This window comes from Acipenser ruthenus, chromosome 31 (assembly GCF_902713425.1).
Source record: "Acipenser ruthenus chromosome 31, fAciRut3.2 maternal haplotype, whole genome shotgun sequence".
NCBI classification, from domain to species: Eukaryota; Metazoa; Chordata; class Actinopteri; order Acipenseriformes; family Acipenseridae; genus Acipenser; species Acipenser ruthenus.
In genome coordinates this window covers 14479497-14499892 of record NC_081219.1, presented here as the reverse complement: position 1 = coordinate 14499892, position 20396 = coordinate 14479497, and the positions used below count along the sequence as shown (strand labels likewise).

The 20396-nt window shown below is 42.5% G+C and overlaps 1 protein-coding gene across 2 annotated transcripts; it reads left to right on the top strand.

Annotated features, from left to right (window-relative positions):
• The first annotated feature begins 1962 nt into the window (after positions 1–1962).
• Positions 1963–19292, top strand: LOC117964707 (rab-like protein 6). 2 transcript variants are annotated; one of them, XM_034909127.2, is made up of 15 exons: positions 1963–2255; positions 4284–4418; positions 5516–5563; positions 7555–7607; positions 8164–8255; positions 8993–9133; positions 9451–9556; positions 11119–11222; positions 12013–12446; positions 13279–13435; positions 14483–14665; positions 14901–15201; positions 15824–15944; positions 16041–16099; positions 16347–19292. In XM_034909127.2, exons 1-15 carry the CDS (start codon positions 2126–2128, stop codon positions 16554–16556), a joined length of 2274 nt encoding a protein of 757 aa, XP_034765018.2. In that variant the 5' UTR covers positions 1963–2125; the 3' UTR covers positions 16557–19292. The 2 variants fall into 2 exon arrangements, with proteins under 2 accessions (XP_034765018.2, XP_034765017.2); XM_034909126.2 differs by having other exon boundaries at positions 15761–15944.
• The last annotated feature ends 1104 nt before the right edge of the window (positions 19293–20396 follow it).

Genomic DNA, 20396 nt, shown 5'->3' with positions numbered 1-20396 from the left:
TTTATAGGTGCAGTATTTTAAAATGACTGTTTGTGTAATAATAATTTTATAGGCGCAGTATTTTAAAATGACTGTTTGTGTAATAATAATATTATAGATGCAGTATTTTAAAATGACTGTTTGTGTAATAATAATTTTATAGGCGCAGTATTTTAAAATGACTGTTTGTGTAATAATAATATTATAGGTGCAGTATTTTAAAATGACTGTTTGTGTAATAATAATTTTATAGGTGCAGTATTTTAAAATGACTGTTTGTGTAATAATAATTTTATAGGTGCAGTATTTTAAATTGACTGTTTGGTTTTGCCGCCAGGTGGCACCACACAAGCCACAGCGACTCTGAATCGGCTCGTGTTACCTTCTTGGTCTCTGCGGTTTCAAGCACAGAGGAAAGCAGAAAATGGCGGCCGGGGCAGAGTGATGTTAGTGTTCAGAGCAACGAGCCGGAGAGCGAAGCACCTAATTTGAAAATAAAACCACCACTAACCACGACCGGATGAGAGATCTGGAAGGGAACGCGGTGTAAATAAGGAGAAAAATCAATTGCAATGTACACGTTTTTTGTAAAACGAATCAGTAGACGTGCGAATTACAGAACTGGGAAGATTTGAATAAAGAAATCTAGCTGTATTATCAAATGTTACAGACATCTGGTGGCTGGGGCAGTGGCATTAAGCAGTCTTAAAGTCGCATCTTACAGGGAAAGGGTGACACTTTACAGTAAGGTAAATAAACCGACCAAACCTTTCTCGGTTTAGTGTCTTTTCAACGAAAAAGGGAACACATCGGAGGAATCTTAATTAAGAGGCTCTCTTGAATATACAGAAGGGGTACGTTGATTGCTTTTAATTTATTTTTTTAATGATTTTATTAGACTTGAAATGACAGTGCGGGGGTGTTTTAGGAATGCAGTCGTATGGTTAATGATCGGCGGTACCTGGTCCAATGACATCTGTATCAATGACACATGTACAGCCATTCGTCGCATTATTATTATTAGCTAGCAGGGTTTTGATCGTGAGGGTTCTTGTTTGTGAACACGGGAAAGGGGCGTGTTTGTGGTTTTTGCACGGGACTTGGATCAATTCATAAAATGTAGTTCTGCACCGGACTGTGTTGCCTGGTTGTGTTTAAGCATACTTTAAATATTGCAAACCATCTGAAACGCAAAGCATCCCTCTTTTATAATGGTAGAATTTCAGAATTCGGGTCGGGATGTTATTTCAGTTGCCCTTCGCTTTTATTTTATTAACACACTAGTAGTGTACGTTTGTTTTATTAACACGGGTTTATTATGAATTACAGTGTCACTTGTTTCTTTTTTAAACAATACTGTAAAATGACTGGGCCATTGCAGGAGAAGGCTACTGCACCAGTCCTTCAAGTTTACACGCACCGGTACATTTTACCCGCATTTAGACGTGTACAGTTTTGCTCCATTGCCAAGATTAGACTAATTCGTTTAAACAAATGCATGGCAATGATGGGCTTTGTTTTCTTCAACGTTGTAGATGATACCAGCTGAAGATTTAAGGAAGAACCACGCGTCGAGGCAGCGTGGAATCCGCCGTGGACAGCACAGCCCTTGCGAGTCGGAGTAGGGGACACAGATACGTGGTGCATCCGCCTTTGTGCAGCAAGGACTGACATTTCACATCTAAGATCGCGACTACATGGGTGGATTAATAAGAGAAGATTCACAGCTGGAACTGTGAAACGGTTTATATAGAAAAGGAAAACACTTTTTTAAACAGCAACTAGACGACTTACTCTGGGACGTCAGGCAAGCAATCCACTGTTTACTCTATCAACTATAGACAGCATAAGTTAGACCCTACTTTATATTATTGTGCATCTGCAATGCATGAAAATAGCATCATCAGATAGGCATTTTGCCATTTCATATTGTGTGGCATAGTTAGAGTGACCTTGTCCTAGATTTTTTTTTTTTTTCTGCAGATGATCCGTTTCCTCTGGATGACTTTGTCTAGATATTGAAGCTGTTTAGTTTCAAGTTCTAGACCACTAGAACCGACTGACTGCTCTGTGCAGATACAGATTGTTGTGGGTTCATTTTCTCTTGAGAAGAGGGTGTAGCTAAAGCCTTTTTCCCCCCCTCAAGATGTTTTCAGCCCTGAAGAAGCTGGTGGGTTCAGAACCCGGGCAGGTAAGGGATAAGAACATCCCAGCCGGACTGCAGTCCATGAACCAGAATCTGCAGAGGAGGTTCGCCAAGGGGGTTCAGTATAACAGTAAGTAAAACAGCCACAGCTACCTGTTGAAACTGAAGCATTTACTCATTGATATAACAGAGCGGATATAAGGCTTGACTGTAATTACAAATTGCCTGGTTTAAACACTGAGTCTAGTATGGGGTGCTGACGTAATGCATGTCAAAGGGCATGCATTAGCTCTATTTTATAAAACCGGATCTGTCCATGTCCCTCTTGCAGTGTACAGCGGCAGGGAAATACAAGCTGTAGTTTAAATAGATGCAAAACGTGTGCTTTTGCATCAGTGCCTACTGTAGTCTAGAATCTCTACAAGAAAACCCATGTAATATATTCATAGTTTTCTCTGGGTAGGTAAAGCAGCTGTTTACGTGGGACACACCGAAATGAATGTTGTCGGCATATATATTTTTCTTGTTGATTGAATTTAAAGTGTAACTTTACATTGGTCCCAAGTTTGAAAAAACTGAACATAGGGAAAATAATGCTGATTGCAGAGATTATTGTTTTTTTGATGCAGTAGCTTGGCTGATTGCAGAAAAACACCAAACCGTGCAGTAAAAAGCATGGTCAACAAAATCCAACAATCTCAAGTGTTTCATTCTTAAAAAAGACTTCTGATGACACAACACAGCCTGCAGAGCAGCACCCCAGCACCCCATGATCTTAACAATCCTGCATTTTCTCATCGGTCCTCCTCCTCCCTCTTATTTGCCCTGAAATCGAAGGCCCTGTGTTGTTTTCAATAATGCAGGGATCATCTGATCGCCTAACGGAGACGGGCTCAGGGTTTCACAAAGCTATGAGGGTACGGTGTCACCAAATCTCCGGCGATGGTGTCAAATGCTGGTAGCGGTTTAAAAAAAGAAAGAAAGCAAGCTCTGCTTTCAATTATACTTGTGATAGCTTGTGCTTGAATTTCTTTAGTAAATCGGGTGCTGTAACTATCAAAACAGACACTCAGTTTCTCTTTTTTTGCTGAGTGAATTTTCTAGCTAAGCTTCAGTAATATTGCTTCCTCCAGTTTTGCTTTAAATGCAAGCCTTTCCTCAGGGTGACAGCCTTGGCTGCTGACCTGGGAAATGTTCTGACTGCATCACTGGCTTTAATAGAGAAAAGAAGGAGCAGGCACTCTAAAGAACAGTCACAGGATATTGTATAGGGAATGTTGGAGGGTTCTAAGAAGCCAGAATTCTAAACAGATGCAGCTCTGTCTTCGTCACGCTTGCTTGTAATTCTATTGAGATTCTTAATTCCACAGTCTATTGGATTCGGTGCTGACTGCTGAATTCCACTGTTCCCTCCTGCAAGGCTAAAACCGTTTACCCCGATTTAAGAATCAGCGTTTACAGAAATACCGCCTTAAGTGGATTTGCATTTTGATATTGATACCTCATGATGAGCCTCATGCATAATATAGGAAAGCTCTTGTCAGCGTGTGAGGATGAACAGTCTGAAGGGAGGAAAAGACAATCTTCATGAGAAATCTGCTGACTAGATAATATGTTGCTTTGGAAATGAATTGTTCATAACACTTTTTTTATTTGTGTGTGTGTATAAATACTATTCCTTGATTGGAATATGACTCCCATTGCATAGCAGTTTGATCCATTCCTGATTTTACTATGATTTCAATAAGACATATCTGTACAGTGTAGCCAGGGTTGGCAAAGTTGGTCATGTTTAGCAATGACTAAAACGATAAGGTGACGGCAATCTGCTCTGAACGGACTGGGGTCAATGTATTACTTAACTAATGCATAGAAAGATCCAGGTAACTATGGAGGTGTTTAGCTTGGGTCTGCTAGCACTTTTTAGTTGGTAACATATTTTTAAAAAGGTAGTTCAGGTCGGCAGGCAGAATCCTTTTCGTCCTGCGATATCTGCGTTTTTTCTAAACAGGTCACGTCTGTTCCAGTCAAGTACTTCATTAGTTAATTGACCGTTGGCCAGAGCCACTGGTGCTATACAGTCCAGTAGGTCTGCTTGAGGTATTGTTCCATGACCCCTCCTTTAACCCCCCATGTGCGTGTGTGCTTCTCCCTGCAGTGAAGATAGTGATCCGGGGGGACAGAAACACAGGAAAGAGCACGCTCTGGCACCGGCTCCAGGGCAAGAAGTTTCTGGAGGAGTACCTGCCCACGCAGGAGATCCAGGTCACCAGCATTCACTGGAACTACAAGAGTAAGTGACATAGCAGGGCTGGATCCAGTCCCAGGTTTTACCACGAGCATGGACTGCTGTCACACCTGAGCAAGCAATAAACTCAGATGCAGCTCCTGGTAAACTCTGGAGCGGTTCAGGGTTGGGAATTGCCAGTGGTTAAAGAAAAGGGCTTGTAACCAGGAGGTCCCCGGTTCAAATCCCACCTCAGCCACTGACTCATTGTGTGACCCTGAGCAAGTCACTTAACCTCCTTGTGCTCCGTCTGTCGAGTGAGACGTAATTGTAAGTGACTCTGCAGCTGATACATAGTTCACACACCCTAGTCTCCTGTAAGTTGCCTTGGATAAAGGTGTCTGCTAAATAAACAAATAATGAGGAGAACGCTTTGCATAGACTAGGCGATAATGCCTGTCCCAGCTTTTCTTCTACGTTATCTAAAGAAAGCATTTTTCTCGTTTGAAAGTAAATTATATGTAACATAATGGACATAAAAGCTTTTGGCAGTCTCTGGCATTTCGGTGACAGTTCTGTTCAGTGGGGAGCCACATATCTTTACAACGGCGTAAGATCAAACTTAATGTCTGTACCTTCAAGTGCGGGCACATTTATATTGCTTTTACTGCAGCTGAACAATTTTGTCAGATATTGTAGAAGCAGCAATAAGTTCCTAATAATGCTGGTATGGGGGACGGGACTTGCTTGCTTGCCAAAAATGTGGGTTCCAGTCTGAGAGCCAAGTGTTTAATTGAAAGCCAGGGCCTGTGCGCTGGTCTGGGTGCATTAGCTAATTCTGGACAGTGTGCCAAGAAGATCATTTTGAGTACAAATAACAAGCACTTTCCCTAATGGCCTGCTGAAGAAATCTGCAGAGACCTTGTACAAAGCTGATGCACCAAGATAGATGTCTCGTAATACAGAAGTGAATCAATTTGCCTAGCGGTAATTTAGTTCCTTTTTTTTGTTTATAAAACAAAATTAAACCGATGCTATTGCTCACTGTTGTGTTTTTTTTTTTTTTATCCATCTGAAATATGTCGTTGTCATTTAATTTAAGACACTGATCCTGGGCTCATGGCTGCAGCTGTGACTCTGATTTATTTCTGTTTCTTTTACAGCAACAGATGATGTTGTCAAGGTCGAAGTGTGGGACGTGGTCGACAAAGGTGAGCGATCAGCAGAGAGCTGGAGTAGCTACAGCACTGCAAACTAGCTGCTTTTAATAGGAAGAATAACAGGTGCTGCAGAGTGCAGGCATGGGGAGCACTGCCGGAGCCATTGAAAAGTAACTGCAAATTGGAGACGCTGCTGTGCGGTTGGGACTTCCTTAACAGGTTCCAGACAGGCCCCTTCGTTTTTGTAATAGAATCACAATCGGTTCTCGACAGCCCCTTTTAAAAGCCCAGTCATCCTCGAGCACTGTGCTTACGGCTCCTCTCCAGTGCAGCTGATGATGAATTGAAATTCACTACCCTGCTGTGGAAATGATTTTGTACATAGTTCCCTCAGGCAGCCTGAGTGACCGTCAGCATTTGGGCATTTGGGCATTTTTAGAACTACTGAAAGAAACTTAATTCAGTGAACTAACGTTTTAACTGTAAGTCTGTCTCTTCAGCAGGCAGAAATATTAGCATGTTTACAATGCTACTGCACAGCTGCTACACTTAACCCAAAATGCGAAATTACTGCACCTACTATTACTATAGCTTTCCTTAAAATGACACCATGTGACACAGGTGACTTCACACTGTACTTTCACCAGTCCCCTATATCTGCACCCCTTCTTGCTCCCCACCCTTTCATCAAGTAAGGCTGTTACTGTACACGTGTCATTCTAGAGATGACTAAGAAAGAGTCCATGTTTATTTAAACCTGTTGGCACATACGTTTGTCTGAATTATATGATCATGTAGTATTCGCAACCTGTAGGTCACACACCCTTGATATTTACCTATGCATAAACCAAATGTATGTGTAGAAGGGTTGGGCAAATAATTAGGAGCATAACGCTGTCAATAGGAGGTAGGATGGCACTCGTTTGATCTGATGCCTCAAATTCCTCCACAGAAGTTGTCTGTTATGTTTATTTGGGATGTCTTGTATACTGAAGCAACTGCCCACCAAGCAACTCCAGTCTGCTCTCAATCACATTCTGTCTCTACTGTCTGTTGGGACAGGGAGGTGCAGCTTTGATATATTACAGAATTGCATTGCATACCCAATGAATCAGCCCTGTTTATGCAGACGGGTGTGCTACATATGGCAGATGGTTCCTAATTTTATTTCACCAACCCCTTTTACTTATTTGAAATATTTTAAGGTTTTTGCATGCATGGTCATCCCCCTCAATCTGTGGTTAAAACCTTGTCGAGTCTATCATTAACTTTTTGTCATTGATTTTGTCTCCTCGTGATTTTTCATCTGCTATCCAGTTTTTTTTTCTTTTCATGCCCTTTTCCACTTTGGTTCAGGTCACAAATTCCCTATGCCTGATGCTGTAGTTGAGAGCTGTCTTAGCTGTAGACTCAAGTTTATTCAGACTGTTTGTCTTTGCTGAATTTCCGTTTTCATTGTGCCTTTTGTATTATCTGAGTGACACAGAGGTAGGCCTTTGCTCAGTGCCACGTAGTTTGTGGACACAAAGAGGTAGTCTGTTATTCATCTGTTCACAGCTATCTCGTTTGTTAAAGGCACAGCATGCAATGAAAAAAAAAAAAAAATATATTAAATTGAAAAGATACGAAATTACTTATGAAATGAAAATTGATTAAAATATATATATGTTTTGTTGTGGGTCTACACGTACACATTCATACATAGTTACAATTCTGCACTGTAGAAAATTGGAAGGCGTTTGCTATGCGATTAATGTGACTTGTGGCCAAGCATGCTTTCACTTGTCAGAAAGGAAATAATTGTTTATAAATCGCCTGTTTGCATCATTAATGCCAGTTCTGTACCCCTCTGGTTCCCATTTGTTTTATTTCTCTCATGCATGGTCACAGTATTTTAAACAGCGGTGTTCTTTAATGGAGACGCAACCCCTTCTTTAGACTCGTTGGTATTACACAGACTCTGTCTACCTCAAGTCATTCCCACAGGGTTGCAGGGCGACTTTCTGAAGAAAATCTTTTGGCCTAACTGTTTTATGCTGCAGGCAAAAGCAAGAAGCGAGGAGACAGTTTGAAAGTGGAAAACGAGCCCCAGGAGGTAAGACAAATACCCTGATGGGAACTCACAGAATACAAAGATGCCTTAATCGGCATCAGCGTGGTTTTTAAGTATAAATGTATATTGTGTACGAAACACATGAACATATTTATCAAGGGATTTACCCCAAAGTAGTTTTTGCACAGTTTATTTTAAAAGGAAAATAAAACTGGTATGGTGGTTTCACAGACCCCGATTTAAGACAATGTTACAGAATTAGTAGCAAAAAACTCACTTTCACAAAAAAAAATTAACAAAGAATTAATTGTAAATCTGATCTAAACTCCTTGTAATTGAAATGCAGGACTCAATATGTGTGTTTCCAAGCAAAATAGCAATAAAAGCAATTCAGTTTCAGATAAGTAGCGGCAGTGTGGCAAGGCTGGAGTTGAACCACACTGTAGTTCTGTTCAGTAGCTGTGAGCTGGTGGTGACGAAGCAGTCGTGAACTGAAACCTGTTACTGTGGGACTTACTTAAACTGGGATCTTTAAACTGGAGCTGGGAGGGGAGGCATTCAAATATGGATCTGAAATATTGTTTTACTGTGTCTGCAGTCTGAAAATGAGATGGCCCTGGATGCTGAGTTTCTGGATGTGTACAAGAATTGTAACGGAGTCATAATGATGTTTGACATCACGAAGCAGTGGTAAGGAGGACAGCCTGCTCGCCCTGATTAATACACTAACACGGCAGGCAGAATCTCCATGCGACCGGTCCTGTAGGGAAATGAAACTGTCTGCCTTGTTTACCAGAACAGGAAGACATTCTTAACACAAGCAAAACATTTCTGCCATGTAACTTACAAACCTGCTATTTTGTAGTTGTGTTTAGTGACAGGATTCTCTGCATGAACTCCCCAGGGCTGAAGTTTGAACTGGATGCAGTTTAACAACGCTTTCCTACTTGTACTGTTTACATTTGAACTCTGTGATCTCGGCTGGGAGTAGGTAACAGTACTGTAACAGAAAGGGAGTTTTTGTTTTTCAGCAAACGTTCCAGCTTTATCTGTACGACGCATCGTGCACCAGATAACCCTTCCTAGCTGCCAGTTTTGCAGTGTGCTAGTCTCCATTACACAAGCCTGTAACAGGATTCCCATCTGAGAGAGAGGCATGGGGGGTTGAGTTGCTTAGCTTTTAGTGCTGTGGCTATCCTAGTGCCCTTTTAGCCTGATGCAAACAAACAAACGGCTCGATAACTTGCAGAAACGAAATCCGTAGATCGTGCAGTTGGTCAGAGCCTGCTCAAAATCCAATGTGTTCCAACCCTATGTTCACATTTAATAAATTGCATACAAAAAAAAAAAAAGTTGTAATTTTGCCTGTTTTAACAAAATCGTTCTAGCCATTAAAACGTATCTGTGATGTTGCCGTCTTTGTCAAGGACGTTCAATTACATCCTGCGGGAGCTTCCCAAAGTGCCGAACCACGTCCCAGTGTGTGTGCTGGGAAACCACCGGGACATGGGGGAGCACAGAGTCATCCTGCCCGACGACATTCGAGACTTCATCGTCAGCATGAACAGGTACAGTAATAATCATCATCATCATCATCATCATGGTAATAATCATTGTACTTGTAATAATAATAGAGGTGATACAAAACGCATTATGATATCTAGTGATATTCATCTTGAAAGTTGTTTTGCGTCTATGGGTGGTATTGCATAGCATACAGTGCCACACGTTGCACAAAGTTGTAATTGCAGCTTGTTAACTGAAAGGTAGAATCCAAGTTTCTTGATAAATCTGCCTATGGATTATATGTTTACTGCACTGTCTGGAACACTAGAAGGCAGGCTGTTTTAAGCGAAGTGCTTTTCATCCCTTGTTCTTTGTGCAGACCCCCTGGTTCATCTTACATTCACTACGCTGAGTCTTCAATGAGGAACGGCTTTGGTTTAAAATATTTGCACAGATTTTTCAATATCCCCTTCCTGCAGCTGCAGGTGAGTTATCACCTTCTATTGTACTGCATGCTCCTCCTTCAAATCTCAAATCGCATTCCTGTCTATGATCCAAAAAAAGTTTGTAATTTACAGTATTGTATTGTCGTTCTTGGTGTGGGGAACATTATTATGCTGCTGATGCATGCATTTTAAACTCAGTTGTATACCATTGGTTTAGGGTCTCAAGCAAGGTAGTTAGGAAAGGCAAAGCAGAATCCAAATGCAAGCATTAATAGGTTCCTTGGACTGTCCTGCAGCTACTGCAGACCAGAGACTCTGCTGTAAATACTCATGTGAGTCAGAGGTTTGCTTGAGTTAAGCCTTTTAGCAGACTGTGGAACAGAAATCCCAAAAGAAAGCATTAGACCCTGTGATCCTGTCTGCAAATCCTGGAGTAGAAAAGGGATCAGGATGTACCATTTAAGATATTTAAGGATTAAATCTCATAGCTCACTATATAATGCAGTGGCTTCAACGTGTGGCACACAACCTTATTAATTGATGTTGATATATTATCTATGAAAGATCATCCTTCTAATCATTCTAAAGTAGGCATTTTCATTGCGGGAACCTTAATGCTTCAACCCCAGTTACCCAAAGTCTCACGTGAGTCCCTGCAGTGATTCAGTGTGTTCGAGTGCAGTGAAAGAGTTTGGCAGGCTTGGTTTCTAAGGCACACCTGTGTAGTGCACAGAATGAGAATCCGGTACGAGATTGATGGTGCTGGTTTAGGAGCCCCTTTTGTTTCTGGAGCTGGTTCCTCTGGTTCCAGTTATTTAAGATTTCCAGGGGGTTACTGCAGTGCAAGTGGCACTGCAGCAGCGGGAGAGGTTTGTTATATTGTGGCCAGCTGCCATTATTTTTGCCTTCGGGATTGGGTTCCAGATTAAATATAATCCTTTTGAAGTGTATCCCTGCAAATTGCTCGTACTGCCCGAGGAAATACAATAAACAACAACATATAACAGCCAATCTTTTTTTTCAAATTGAATATCAGGAGGGGGATCCAAAGATCATCAATAAAAAAAAAAACTGGTGCAATTTTTTATATGTAGTTATCAGACTTTTTCCTATGTGAAAGTCGCATTCAGTGTGTTCTGGACTCATCAGCTGTGTTTTCATAGCCATAGCTCATCAATCTTTAAATACACAAGCTGTCCTTTTTTTATGCTCCAGGATTCATTTCATGCAATGAATACAGATTGAAGGAGCTGGGATAGCTACTCAGGTCACCACTGTATTGACAGCATCTCAAGCTATGCTGCTTAAAAAAAACTATTAAATTGCAACTGCAGTACAGTAGCTGAATTGTTCTGAAGAGCCCACATGCAATTCATTATTAAAACTACATTTTATATCAGTTTAAATCCACTGGAAATCATCCTGGTATATCCTCAACGTACTGTGTAAAGCAAGCAAGGCCTGATTCGCTTTGCAAGGTTCCTCTCCTTCATAATTGATGGAGCTCGGGGAGGTGTTGTTTCGCCCTGTTGCTGTATCAGTTCGTCGGGGGCTGGGTTAGAGCAGCCTGGCCTGAGCTTTGTTTCCGCTGTCGCCCACAGAGAGAGACGTTGCTACGGCAGCTGGAGACCAATCAGTTGGATATCGACGCCACCCTAGAGGAGCTGACTGTCCAGCAAGAGACCGAGGATCAGAACTACGAGATGTACGTGAGCGGCCGTCCTTTACACCCCACTGGGGTGCACACATCTACAGGACTTGCACTCCACTGCACCGTGCACGCTACCTGCACACATGCACCACTGCAGCATGCACGCATCATGACACTTTGTATGTACAGAAGTACCGCTATTTGCATTCTACAAAAAAAAAAAGAGCATGCATGTAACTAGTTTACTTAAATGAAGCCATGCTTGTTGGTGTTGCCAGCCTAGCTTGGGGAGGGATATAGACTGACACTAGAAAGATTATTCAGCTCAGTTGTTGAAAGAGTAAAGAAGCAATTCATTTATTTCTGGCATCAGTGATGTAGTCATTGAAATGCGATGCTGGGTAATTCCAAGAGGCTGTCTAGAGGATTTCTACCCCACAATTCGCAATGCTGCTAAACCTCAGGCTTGGAGAGAGCTCCCTCTGGTGGAGCCTGGAAGCTATTGTGCAAGGTTATTTGAGTCAGCACTTGCTTTTTCTTTATCTGATCAGCACTGGCACATGTTATGAACAACCTCATTGTCCTTGGAGTTGAAATAGCGTACTGACTACAGCAAAGCTGGGACTATCCAGTATCTTCACTAGCTTTAGTACAGTGTTTATTGTGCAATGTAAAGAATGCAGGCTTTAAAATGATCTTTTAATCCTCCCACAGTGGTTTGGAGGGGGTGGGGACTACTGTATTACAAGAGTGCTGTAGGAGACATACCAGACAAAAGCAAGCTGTTTCATTGCACTGTACAACACTGTACCCACACACTCGCTACACTTCTTTTTTTCTGCAGTTTCCTTGAAATGATGGAATCGCGCAGCAAAGGCTACGCCTCTCCTGTACCGACCAACGGACAGAGCCCGTCGTCGGGGTCCCAGTCCCCCATCATCCCTCCGAACGGAGCCTCCACAGAGAACTCTAGCCCGGGGACCCCCCAACCCCTCCCTCCCACCCAGACACTGCTCACAGCGTCCTCGCCCTCCCCACCTCCCCTGGCCATGACAGGCACAGTGCTCCCTGCGGCTGAGATCCAGACAGCGCAGCAAGCAGCGGCACCTCCTCCTCCTCCTGCGCAAGCACAGGAGCCCTCTCCCCCCGTCCCGTCCCTCTCTCCAGCACCCTTTCCGTCCGCTGCAGCCACCCCCGTACCCCCTCCCCAGAAACGAAGCATCATCTCCAGGCTCTTCGGCTCCTCTTCCACCCCCGAGATCCCCACTAACAAACCCGGTGAGTACAGAGAGGCGTCCAGGCTAGATCAAACGAAGCATGGAAGTAAGAGACGGCAAATTCTAGCACAATCTGCTGCTTTGCAAACTAGTTCAGAGATTGAAATAAAACTCCCTTTGCATAGCAGTTTGATCCATTCCTGGTTTAATAAGACACTCCTGAGCTTATTACTTATATACTGTAGCTAATCAAGCTCATAGTAAAACCTGGAATGGGTGAAACCGCTATGCATTTATATCCCTGCAGCTGTGTCAAAAAAAAAAAAAGCTAGGTTTAAATTCTCCTAAAATTACCTCTCCCAAATGAATAGAAACATCTCTTGAATCTTAGACTAAATATATATACATCAGTTATTATTTATTTTTTGTAAGCAATATCCAGTAGTAGTTGTAATGGCGTCATTAACAGACCCTTACAACAGAATGGTTTTTATTGGGGTGTAAATCTTTTCATTGCAAAATTCAAAGTGATTGCATGTTATTAATATTGATTCAAGTAGCCTGTAAATGTTATTGCTTTAATAGCAACAATAAGTCTGTTGACATTCAAAGCTGCACTTTCATTTATTGCACCGTTCTTAGCAGCCAGAGCAGCTACTCTGCAAACCCCTGGTGCTGCTGCATTGCAGATCCTGTCCAGGGGTTGCAGTATATCACCTGAACAGAGAAGCACATTGATTTTTCTTTTTAAATAAATGAGATCTCGCGGCTGGGTCATCGGAGAGGAATAATCGAATTTAGATAAATGGCAAGTTCTCTGTGCAATTTCGTACTGAGTTTAAACTGGATGCAGGTGAAACTAAGGGTGCCATGTAAACGTGTACATGTTGCAGAGTCCTCGCTCCCGGCTCCCACGGAGGGCGTTGTGAAGAGCGTGGACGACTTTGTTCCGGACGACGGCTTGGACCGCAGCTTCCTTGAGGACACCACCCCTCAGAAGGACAAGGTCAAACCCCAGGCCCAGCCACGGGCCAGCCACGACAGCGACAGGTAAAGGAGCTCTCTGACAACCCAGACCACTCCTACTGCAGGTTCGGTCATTCTGGGCTTCTAGCAGCTAAGCTAAAGCCTTCTAGGATCGGTCTGATTTTAAGCTAGTGGGTCTAAGCTGGAACCTTGTATGTTACTCTGCCTTATTGTGCTTTCCATAAATTGAGCTTTAAATGCTTTTGCACCTTCCTCTGGGCTCAGTAATCTGTCTTTCTGCAACCTGGTGTCACAGGGAGCAGGACGGCAGCGTCTGTAAACTCACCCGCTGTGTGTTAATGTGCTTCTGTGAAGCTGCTGCTGTAAAGTTGATGGAGTCGATTTGTGATGCTGTTGACTGAAATGCAGTTCAGCTGTTATTATGTATTATTAGTTTCTAGTGTCTATTAGTTTTGCAATTGATCTGGATCATGCACTTCTATTGGCAGTGCTTAATAAGCGAGTATTGTGGCAATTAAAAAATGACTCGTAATTCTGAGCAGACATCTCTCTGGCAGCTGAAGTGTTTCTCACTATCTCTCTGCTCACAAGGAAGATACTCTGTGCTTTACTCCTCGGTTAATGATCCTTAAAGTGAGGCAAAGGGGGATTTTAGCCCATTCTCGCGTTGTCATTTTTATACCGTGAGGTTTGGGATTGCAGTTTCAACACTTATGGTTCTTAACACCAGGATATGGCTCTCAATTTCCCCTCCACACATGACATGAGCTGGCCTTCCCAAAGTGACAATAACTCTGCTAACGGAGAAGTAATCATGCCCACATGTCTGATCCTGTCCTATACATACATGCATCAAATGCTTCAGGCCAGACCAACATCGTCAGTGGACTAGCTAATTGGATCATTCCTTCGCTCTGTCACACACAGAACAGGGAGATTGAGCTCAGTAGCAGCTCCAGGGCAGTTTAAGGTTATGGAGAAGCTTATCTGCACCTTTTATTGTCACCCTGTGTTGTTTAAAATTCTCCCTCGTTTTTACATAAGTGCATATTAAATCCTGGAGCGTCAGTGAGTGCTCTGCAGTAACACGCTGTCCATTCCCCCTCGCAGTGACGGCGAGGACGGGGGAGAGAACCCCATGGTGGCGGGTTTCCAAGACGACCTGGACACTGATGACGAGCCCCCCCACAAGCCTGTCCCAATAGCCACTGTCCCCAGTAAGAACATCACCCTGTCCAGCGACGAGGAGGACCAGGGGGGCGGAGGGCCTGGCGCTGGGCAAGACACTAAATGGTGAGCTGGAGGGCAGCACGTTGGATACAAAGTGCTTTTGTTAATGGTTTTAAATACCCTGATTAGCATTCATCTTGGAATTCCTAATGGTGCTCCGAGATCAATGTTAAGCAGGGTCTGGGGAAACCAGCCAAGAATGTGTTTATACTGGATTGATTCCCTCTAGAGATGCAACGTGTCTCACACAAAATGAGATGCTCTTTTTAAAAGATATTGCTTTTTCCTTTGTTTTTAGGTCTTCCAAAAACTCTATAAAGCCACCGACCAAAACTAAGACTGTTACAACGGAACTGAAACCTGACGCTGTCAACTTACCTCCACCCCTGGGGCCTGAGAAAGTCAGTAGCCAGAAAACTCACCTCAGTCCCTCCCCAGCCCCAGCCCCAGCCGCGGGCTCCAAAAAGAAGAGTGGCCCCCAGGAGCCAGAGTCCTCGGATACAGACCTCGAAGGGCCCGTGGCTAAGCAGATGCTCTCCTTTGTTATGGACGACCCAGACTTTGACAGCGAGGAATCGGACAGCCAAATAAAGAAGGTGGTAAGTAGAAAGAAATCACCTGGAGTGCGTGCGTGCGGGGGTCAGCCATACCTCTTCCAGTGATGCACAGCTATAGAAAAGCTTGATCTAGCGTCGCTAGCGCCGCCAATGCAGTAGTGGTCAAATAGCATTTATTCAATGGAAATATGAATCTGCATCAATTTGTAGTCAGTGAAGCATGACATGAGCAGATGCTGTGGCCTTGCACTTTCTCTCCCTGTTTCACTTCAAGAGCAGCGAATTTCAAACGTCTCATAACCAACATTTCAGTCTGCACCAATATGCTAGGGAGTGAATTAAAGGCTGTAGTATTTAGATCTGCCACCAATGTAGATCAATTGAACACCTACACACGTGCAAAAAGACTTGAGAAAAGGTATTGGCTATGAAATCAATTGAGCTAATAAACGACTGTATAAACACCATGGCTGAAATAATCTGTATTTGTTTTTTGAGCATGGCTAAACGTGTAAAATCTTTAACACTCGGATCATGTTTCTTAGTTTGAACACCCCTGGTTTGGAAGATCAATAGTCCTGTTCTTTTTCAAATCTTGCAGGATGTGTTCCCGGTCCGGGATGAAATCTCCGACCTCTCCGATAACGAGTTCATTCCTTCCAAGGTTCCCGAGCCCCTGAAGCCCAGCGTCCTCTCCTTCAAACCCAAAGACAGCACTGACCTGTTCGGCCTGGGCTTCGAAGAGAAGAGCGTGCAGCTCAGAGACAGCAGCGACGAGGCTGCAGGCAAGCTGGTCTTAAAACATTATAAAAATAACCTTCATCCTGAGTGGTTCTGTCGTGTTTTTTTACTGATTTTATATATTGTGTTTTCCCCTACAGATAAAGACAGTAAACACTCATCAAAAGACAAAAAGAAAAAGAAGAAAAAAAGCAAAGAGGTACGTGTCTGTCTTGCCTGTCTTTAGCACTCTGGATTTGTCGTACTTTCAAAGTCTACACGCTTCGTATTTACAGGAAGGGACTGTCTGCTAAACTATTTAGTTTCCAGTGTAACTGGGTATTTGTTTTTTGAGCTTTCGCGTAAGACTTGGAATATAAAGCTTAAAAACCTTTCTTTAACAATGTTGCATGCTTGTGTCGTTTTTTTGATATTTACAATGAACTGTCTTCTCTGTGGGCGTTCAGGAGGAAGAGAAGGCCACTAAGAAGAAGCACAAGCAAAAGAAGAAGGAGAAAGAGGAGAGAGGAGGAGGAGGAGGAGGAGGAGGAGGGGGAGATGATAAAAAAAAGAAATCGAAGAGCAAGAAACCAGACGAGATGGGCGACCTGGAGGCCTTCCTGGCAGGAGTGGAGGGGCCAATAAAGAGCGGGGGCGGGGACTATGAGGAGCTCTAGACTCTGTACTGTCCAATCAGGGCTGGACGTGGGCGTGGTTCGTCTGGAACCCAGCTGTCTCGCCGTAGCCGATGATGAACAATGCAACTGTGGCTTTACCTTTCTTGTTTTACTTAGTTTTTTTTCCCATTATTACTCCTTGTGTGTGGTGTTTATTTCCCTTTTTTTTTTTTCTTGACTTGTCGGAGCGCTCAATTCCCCCGTAATCGATATTTTTTTTTTCGTTCCACTTCCAGAACCACGCTTTCAATTCTAGAATGTTTCAACAAAACAAAGAACCTTCACAAGCATTCCCCTTTAATCCAGGGGTGGACGTGCTAATGTGTTGTACATGATCGACGTGTTTCCTTTGGGAGAGCTTGTTTAAAGTGGTACATGTAAGGTCTCTGATTACAATCTAAAATACTGGTTGTGAATTTCAAAGGGGGCTTGTTGTAAATGGCAGTCTTGACAGACTGATCACTAACCATTGCCGCTACTTTGGTTTCAGTACTGGTCCTTACTAGCTTACGCTGAAGTAAAATCATACTACTACAACCACAGCATAAACAGACACAAGAGGCATGTTAAGGGAGCCTCTTTCTTTGTTTGATTTTATTATGCACACTTCAGTTTTCCCTGATCGCTCCTGCTTTCAAAGACATGCTATCTGAAAGCCGATCTTTGCACATCGATAACATATTTTTCACTGTAAAACAGGGAAGTTAACACTACATCGAAGAGAAAGGGATTAAAAAAAATATCATGCTGGTACTGCGCGATCATGTTTTATTAACACATACAGAAGTAGTATTTAAATGTTACATTTACCAGGCTGGTGTTATACTGAATCCTGATAAATTTAGCACAGTCTTAGGTGCCTTCTGTATGAAATCTATACCTGTGGACTCAAACCTGCTGAGGAAACAGAAAACTAGAAAGCTCTGTGCTGTTTAACTTTTACAACAACATGATGTTACAGACACTGCGGGACACGTCTTGGCTTTACTGCAGTACAGAAGCCTACACATTGTGTGCGACCAGGCACTCCCGAGACGTGGCTACCTTGTATTTGTGACTGACTTGTGTTTGTTTATGTGTGTTGTTTGGTTTTTGCTTTAAAAACCGATTGAAAGTAAACATGTCTGTTTTTGTTTGAACAATTCGTGCTGTCCGACTTCCTCGAGGTTTTCAGATTCGAGTATCCTGCTGTTTGCACTGTGTGTCCAAAGCAGGGTAACTACTGCACTTCCATTCCAAATCGGACACTCCTCCTGCATATCCTTTTGAACTCTTCTCTGTATCTTTTTTTGGAGCAAAAAAAAAAAAAAAAAACATGCTTAGATCTCCTGGTGCGACTGGTAGTCTGGACTCGTGCTGCTGAAGGGAGCGCCCTACTAATTTCTCTGCAGTACTGTTTAGCACCCTAATACTATTCTACATGACCGGAGCAGAATCCTAAGCAATCGGAACACCTGTTGTTCTCAGAATGCACAAGCGAAACATTAGTCTTGTTTTTAGAATCATTTGTCTGACAGGTAATGCAGTTGACAGCCAGACCTGCAGTGATGGATCAGCAGACTACAGAATTGAACTCGATCACCACGCTGTTTCACTTCCCTTATCGCTATTGACGTACTGGTTTTTTTTTTATTCCAAAGTAATATATCCTGAAGCCTTTTAACTGTGTATAAAGTGCTTTGCTATATTTAGCTGTCTACTGCGTAATACACAGAATCAAAGACCTGAAAAAAAATAAAATAAATTCCTGGATGTAAAGGCTGCTAGCGATTGCTGCTTGACCAGATTTCTTGGGTGGGACGACTGGCTTTGGTAATACACTCTCTGATGTCTTTCGTTCTCTACCAACCCCAGAGATTCTGATTCCATGAACAGTGTTGCAATCCCGGCTTGGTGCTTTTAATCCATCAAGAGCCATTGTCCTCATTTGAGGACAGGCTACTTTGTAATGTTTACCTGACAATTAAATGTTCTCTTTTAATTATGTTATTATTATAACTTACTCCTCTAATTTTGTTAACTGTAAAATGTACGTCTAAATGTAGCGGTTAATTCATGATAAAATTTTTCTATGTGTCGAGCGTCACAGCCGACGTGAAATGGTCTGACTGCCCTCAAAATGGGACGCTGGGAATTATGTTGTAAATATTCTTGTCATTTTACACTTGTAAAAGATTGACACCTTTTAGAATGGTAGCATATTCATTTAGAATGTATCAAATTACACCAATTTCCAGATTCTGTTTATCGAAGAGCAATGAATTTGGTACTTGGTGGGTTAAAGTGTGCAACCCACTTAGGTCATCTGTCTTTAAAGCACTACATTCAAAAATGACTCCAAGGCACAATTTGATGGATCAGACCACTAACTAACTATTAAGAAAAAGGTCACCTGCTGGCTTCTTTGAAGCCTGAAAGCCATTCATGCTTTAGATTATAGGCAACATGTGGGCTGCTGTCTTTCAGGGAGCCATCTGTCTTCACTGTACAGATTTAAATGAATTTTATAAGCACGATCAACTTGTGGATATTTCCTACTACCGCTATTCCTGGTGTATGCATTTTTTTTTCAGCTCCATTCTGATGGTGTGCAAAAAAAAAAATAATAATAAAAAGATGAAAAAGGATATCGATAAAGAACATTTGTCATTCAATGCTTCCATTTGCACACTGAACAGTATGTGAAGCCGTATTGCAAATGTCTGTCCAATAAATGCAAAAACATTTTCTTCCTAACTGGTGTGGTGTGTTCATTCCGAGCCTTTGTAAACCTTATAATGATTCAGATGACAGACTTGCACACAAGACTCTTCACGCTGCAATGTTGAAAAGCTGTTATTAAAATCCTGCTTACAATAGGCAAGGGGAAAACTGCCTTTCCTGATGAAAGAGCATTTCTATTCATCCCTGAGATGTAAAGAAAGAATAATACACTGTAACCAGGGACAGCTATTTCATATCCTGTTGGCAACGTTTTATCACTGATCCTCAACACTTTGTTTTTTTTTTTAATGAAATAAAAAATTAAATCTGCAGGTTCCTGGGAAGACCATGGATAAGAGTTTGACCCACAGGAAGGGATTTCTAAATGTATAGTGTTGTATAGATAACTGATTAAAATCTGCCGACATAACATTCAACAGGAAAAACAAGGTGAATACGCTGACGGTTTTCAGGTCCTTGTCCTAGAATTCACTGCACTCTTCCATAAAATTTTTCAGCAGTCTCTAGTTTTTGCAGGACCGACTTCTCCACTTGGTGGAGCTGTAACTATAAAAAAATAAATGTGTGTCCCTTCATCTGTACAAGAGTGATTCTCCATGCAGCCACTTGATAGGGTTTGGATATAGATACATTTTACAGTGTGCAGAGTACCAAAATAATAGCTAAGTCATCTCCACCACACCGCTACAAAATGCACATAGTAAACTGTATGGCCTGTCCAGAGCTGATCTGAGCACCCCTCATCATGCCCATGTGAAGCCACTGAAATCTTTTCCATTTACTTACCATTTTCTGACCGATCAGTGCATGCAGAGCAATGCCTGAGTGGCTTAAATAACCTGATTTGTTTATGAGCAGAAGCGTGGAACCGTGTTTGTAAAGGAGAGCGCTACAGGGGTACGCATTTTCATTCTGGAACCGTGTGTGTAAAGGAGAGCGCTACAGGGGTGCGCATTTTCATTCTGGAACCGTGTGTGTAAAGGAGAGCGCTACAGGGGTACGCATTTTCATTCTGGAACCGTGTGTGTAAAGGAGAGCGCTACAGGGGTGCGCATTTTCATTCTGGAACCGTGTGTGTAAAGGAGAGCGCTACAGGGGTACGCATTTTCATTCTGG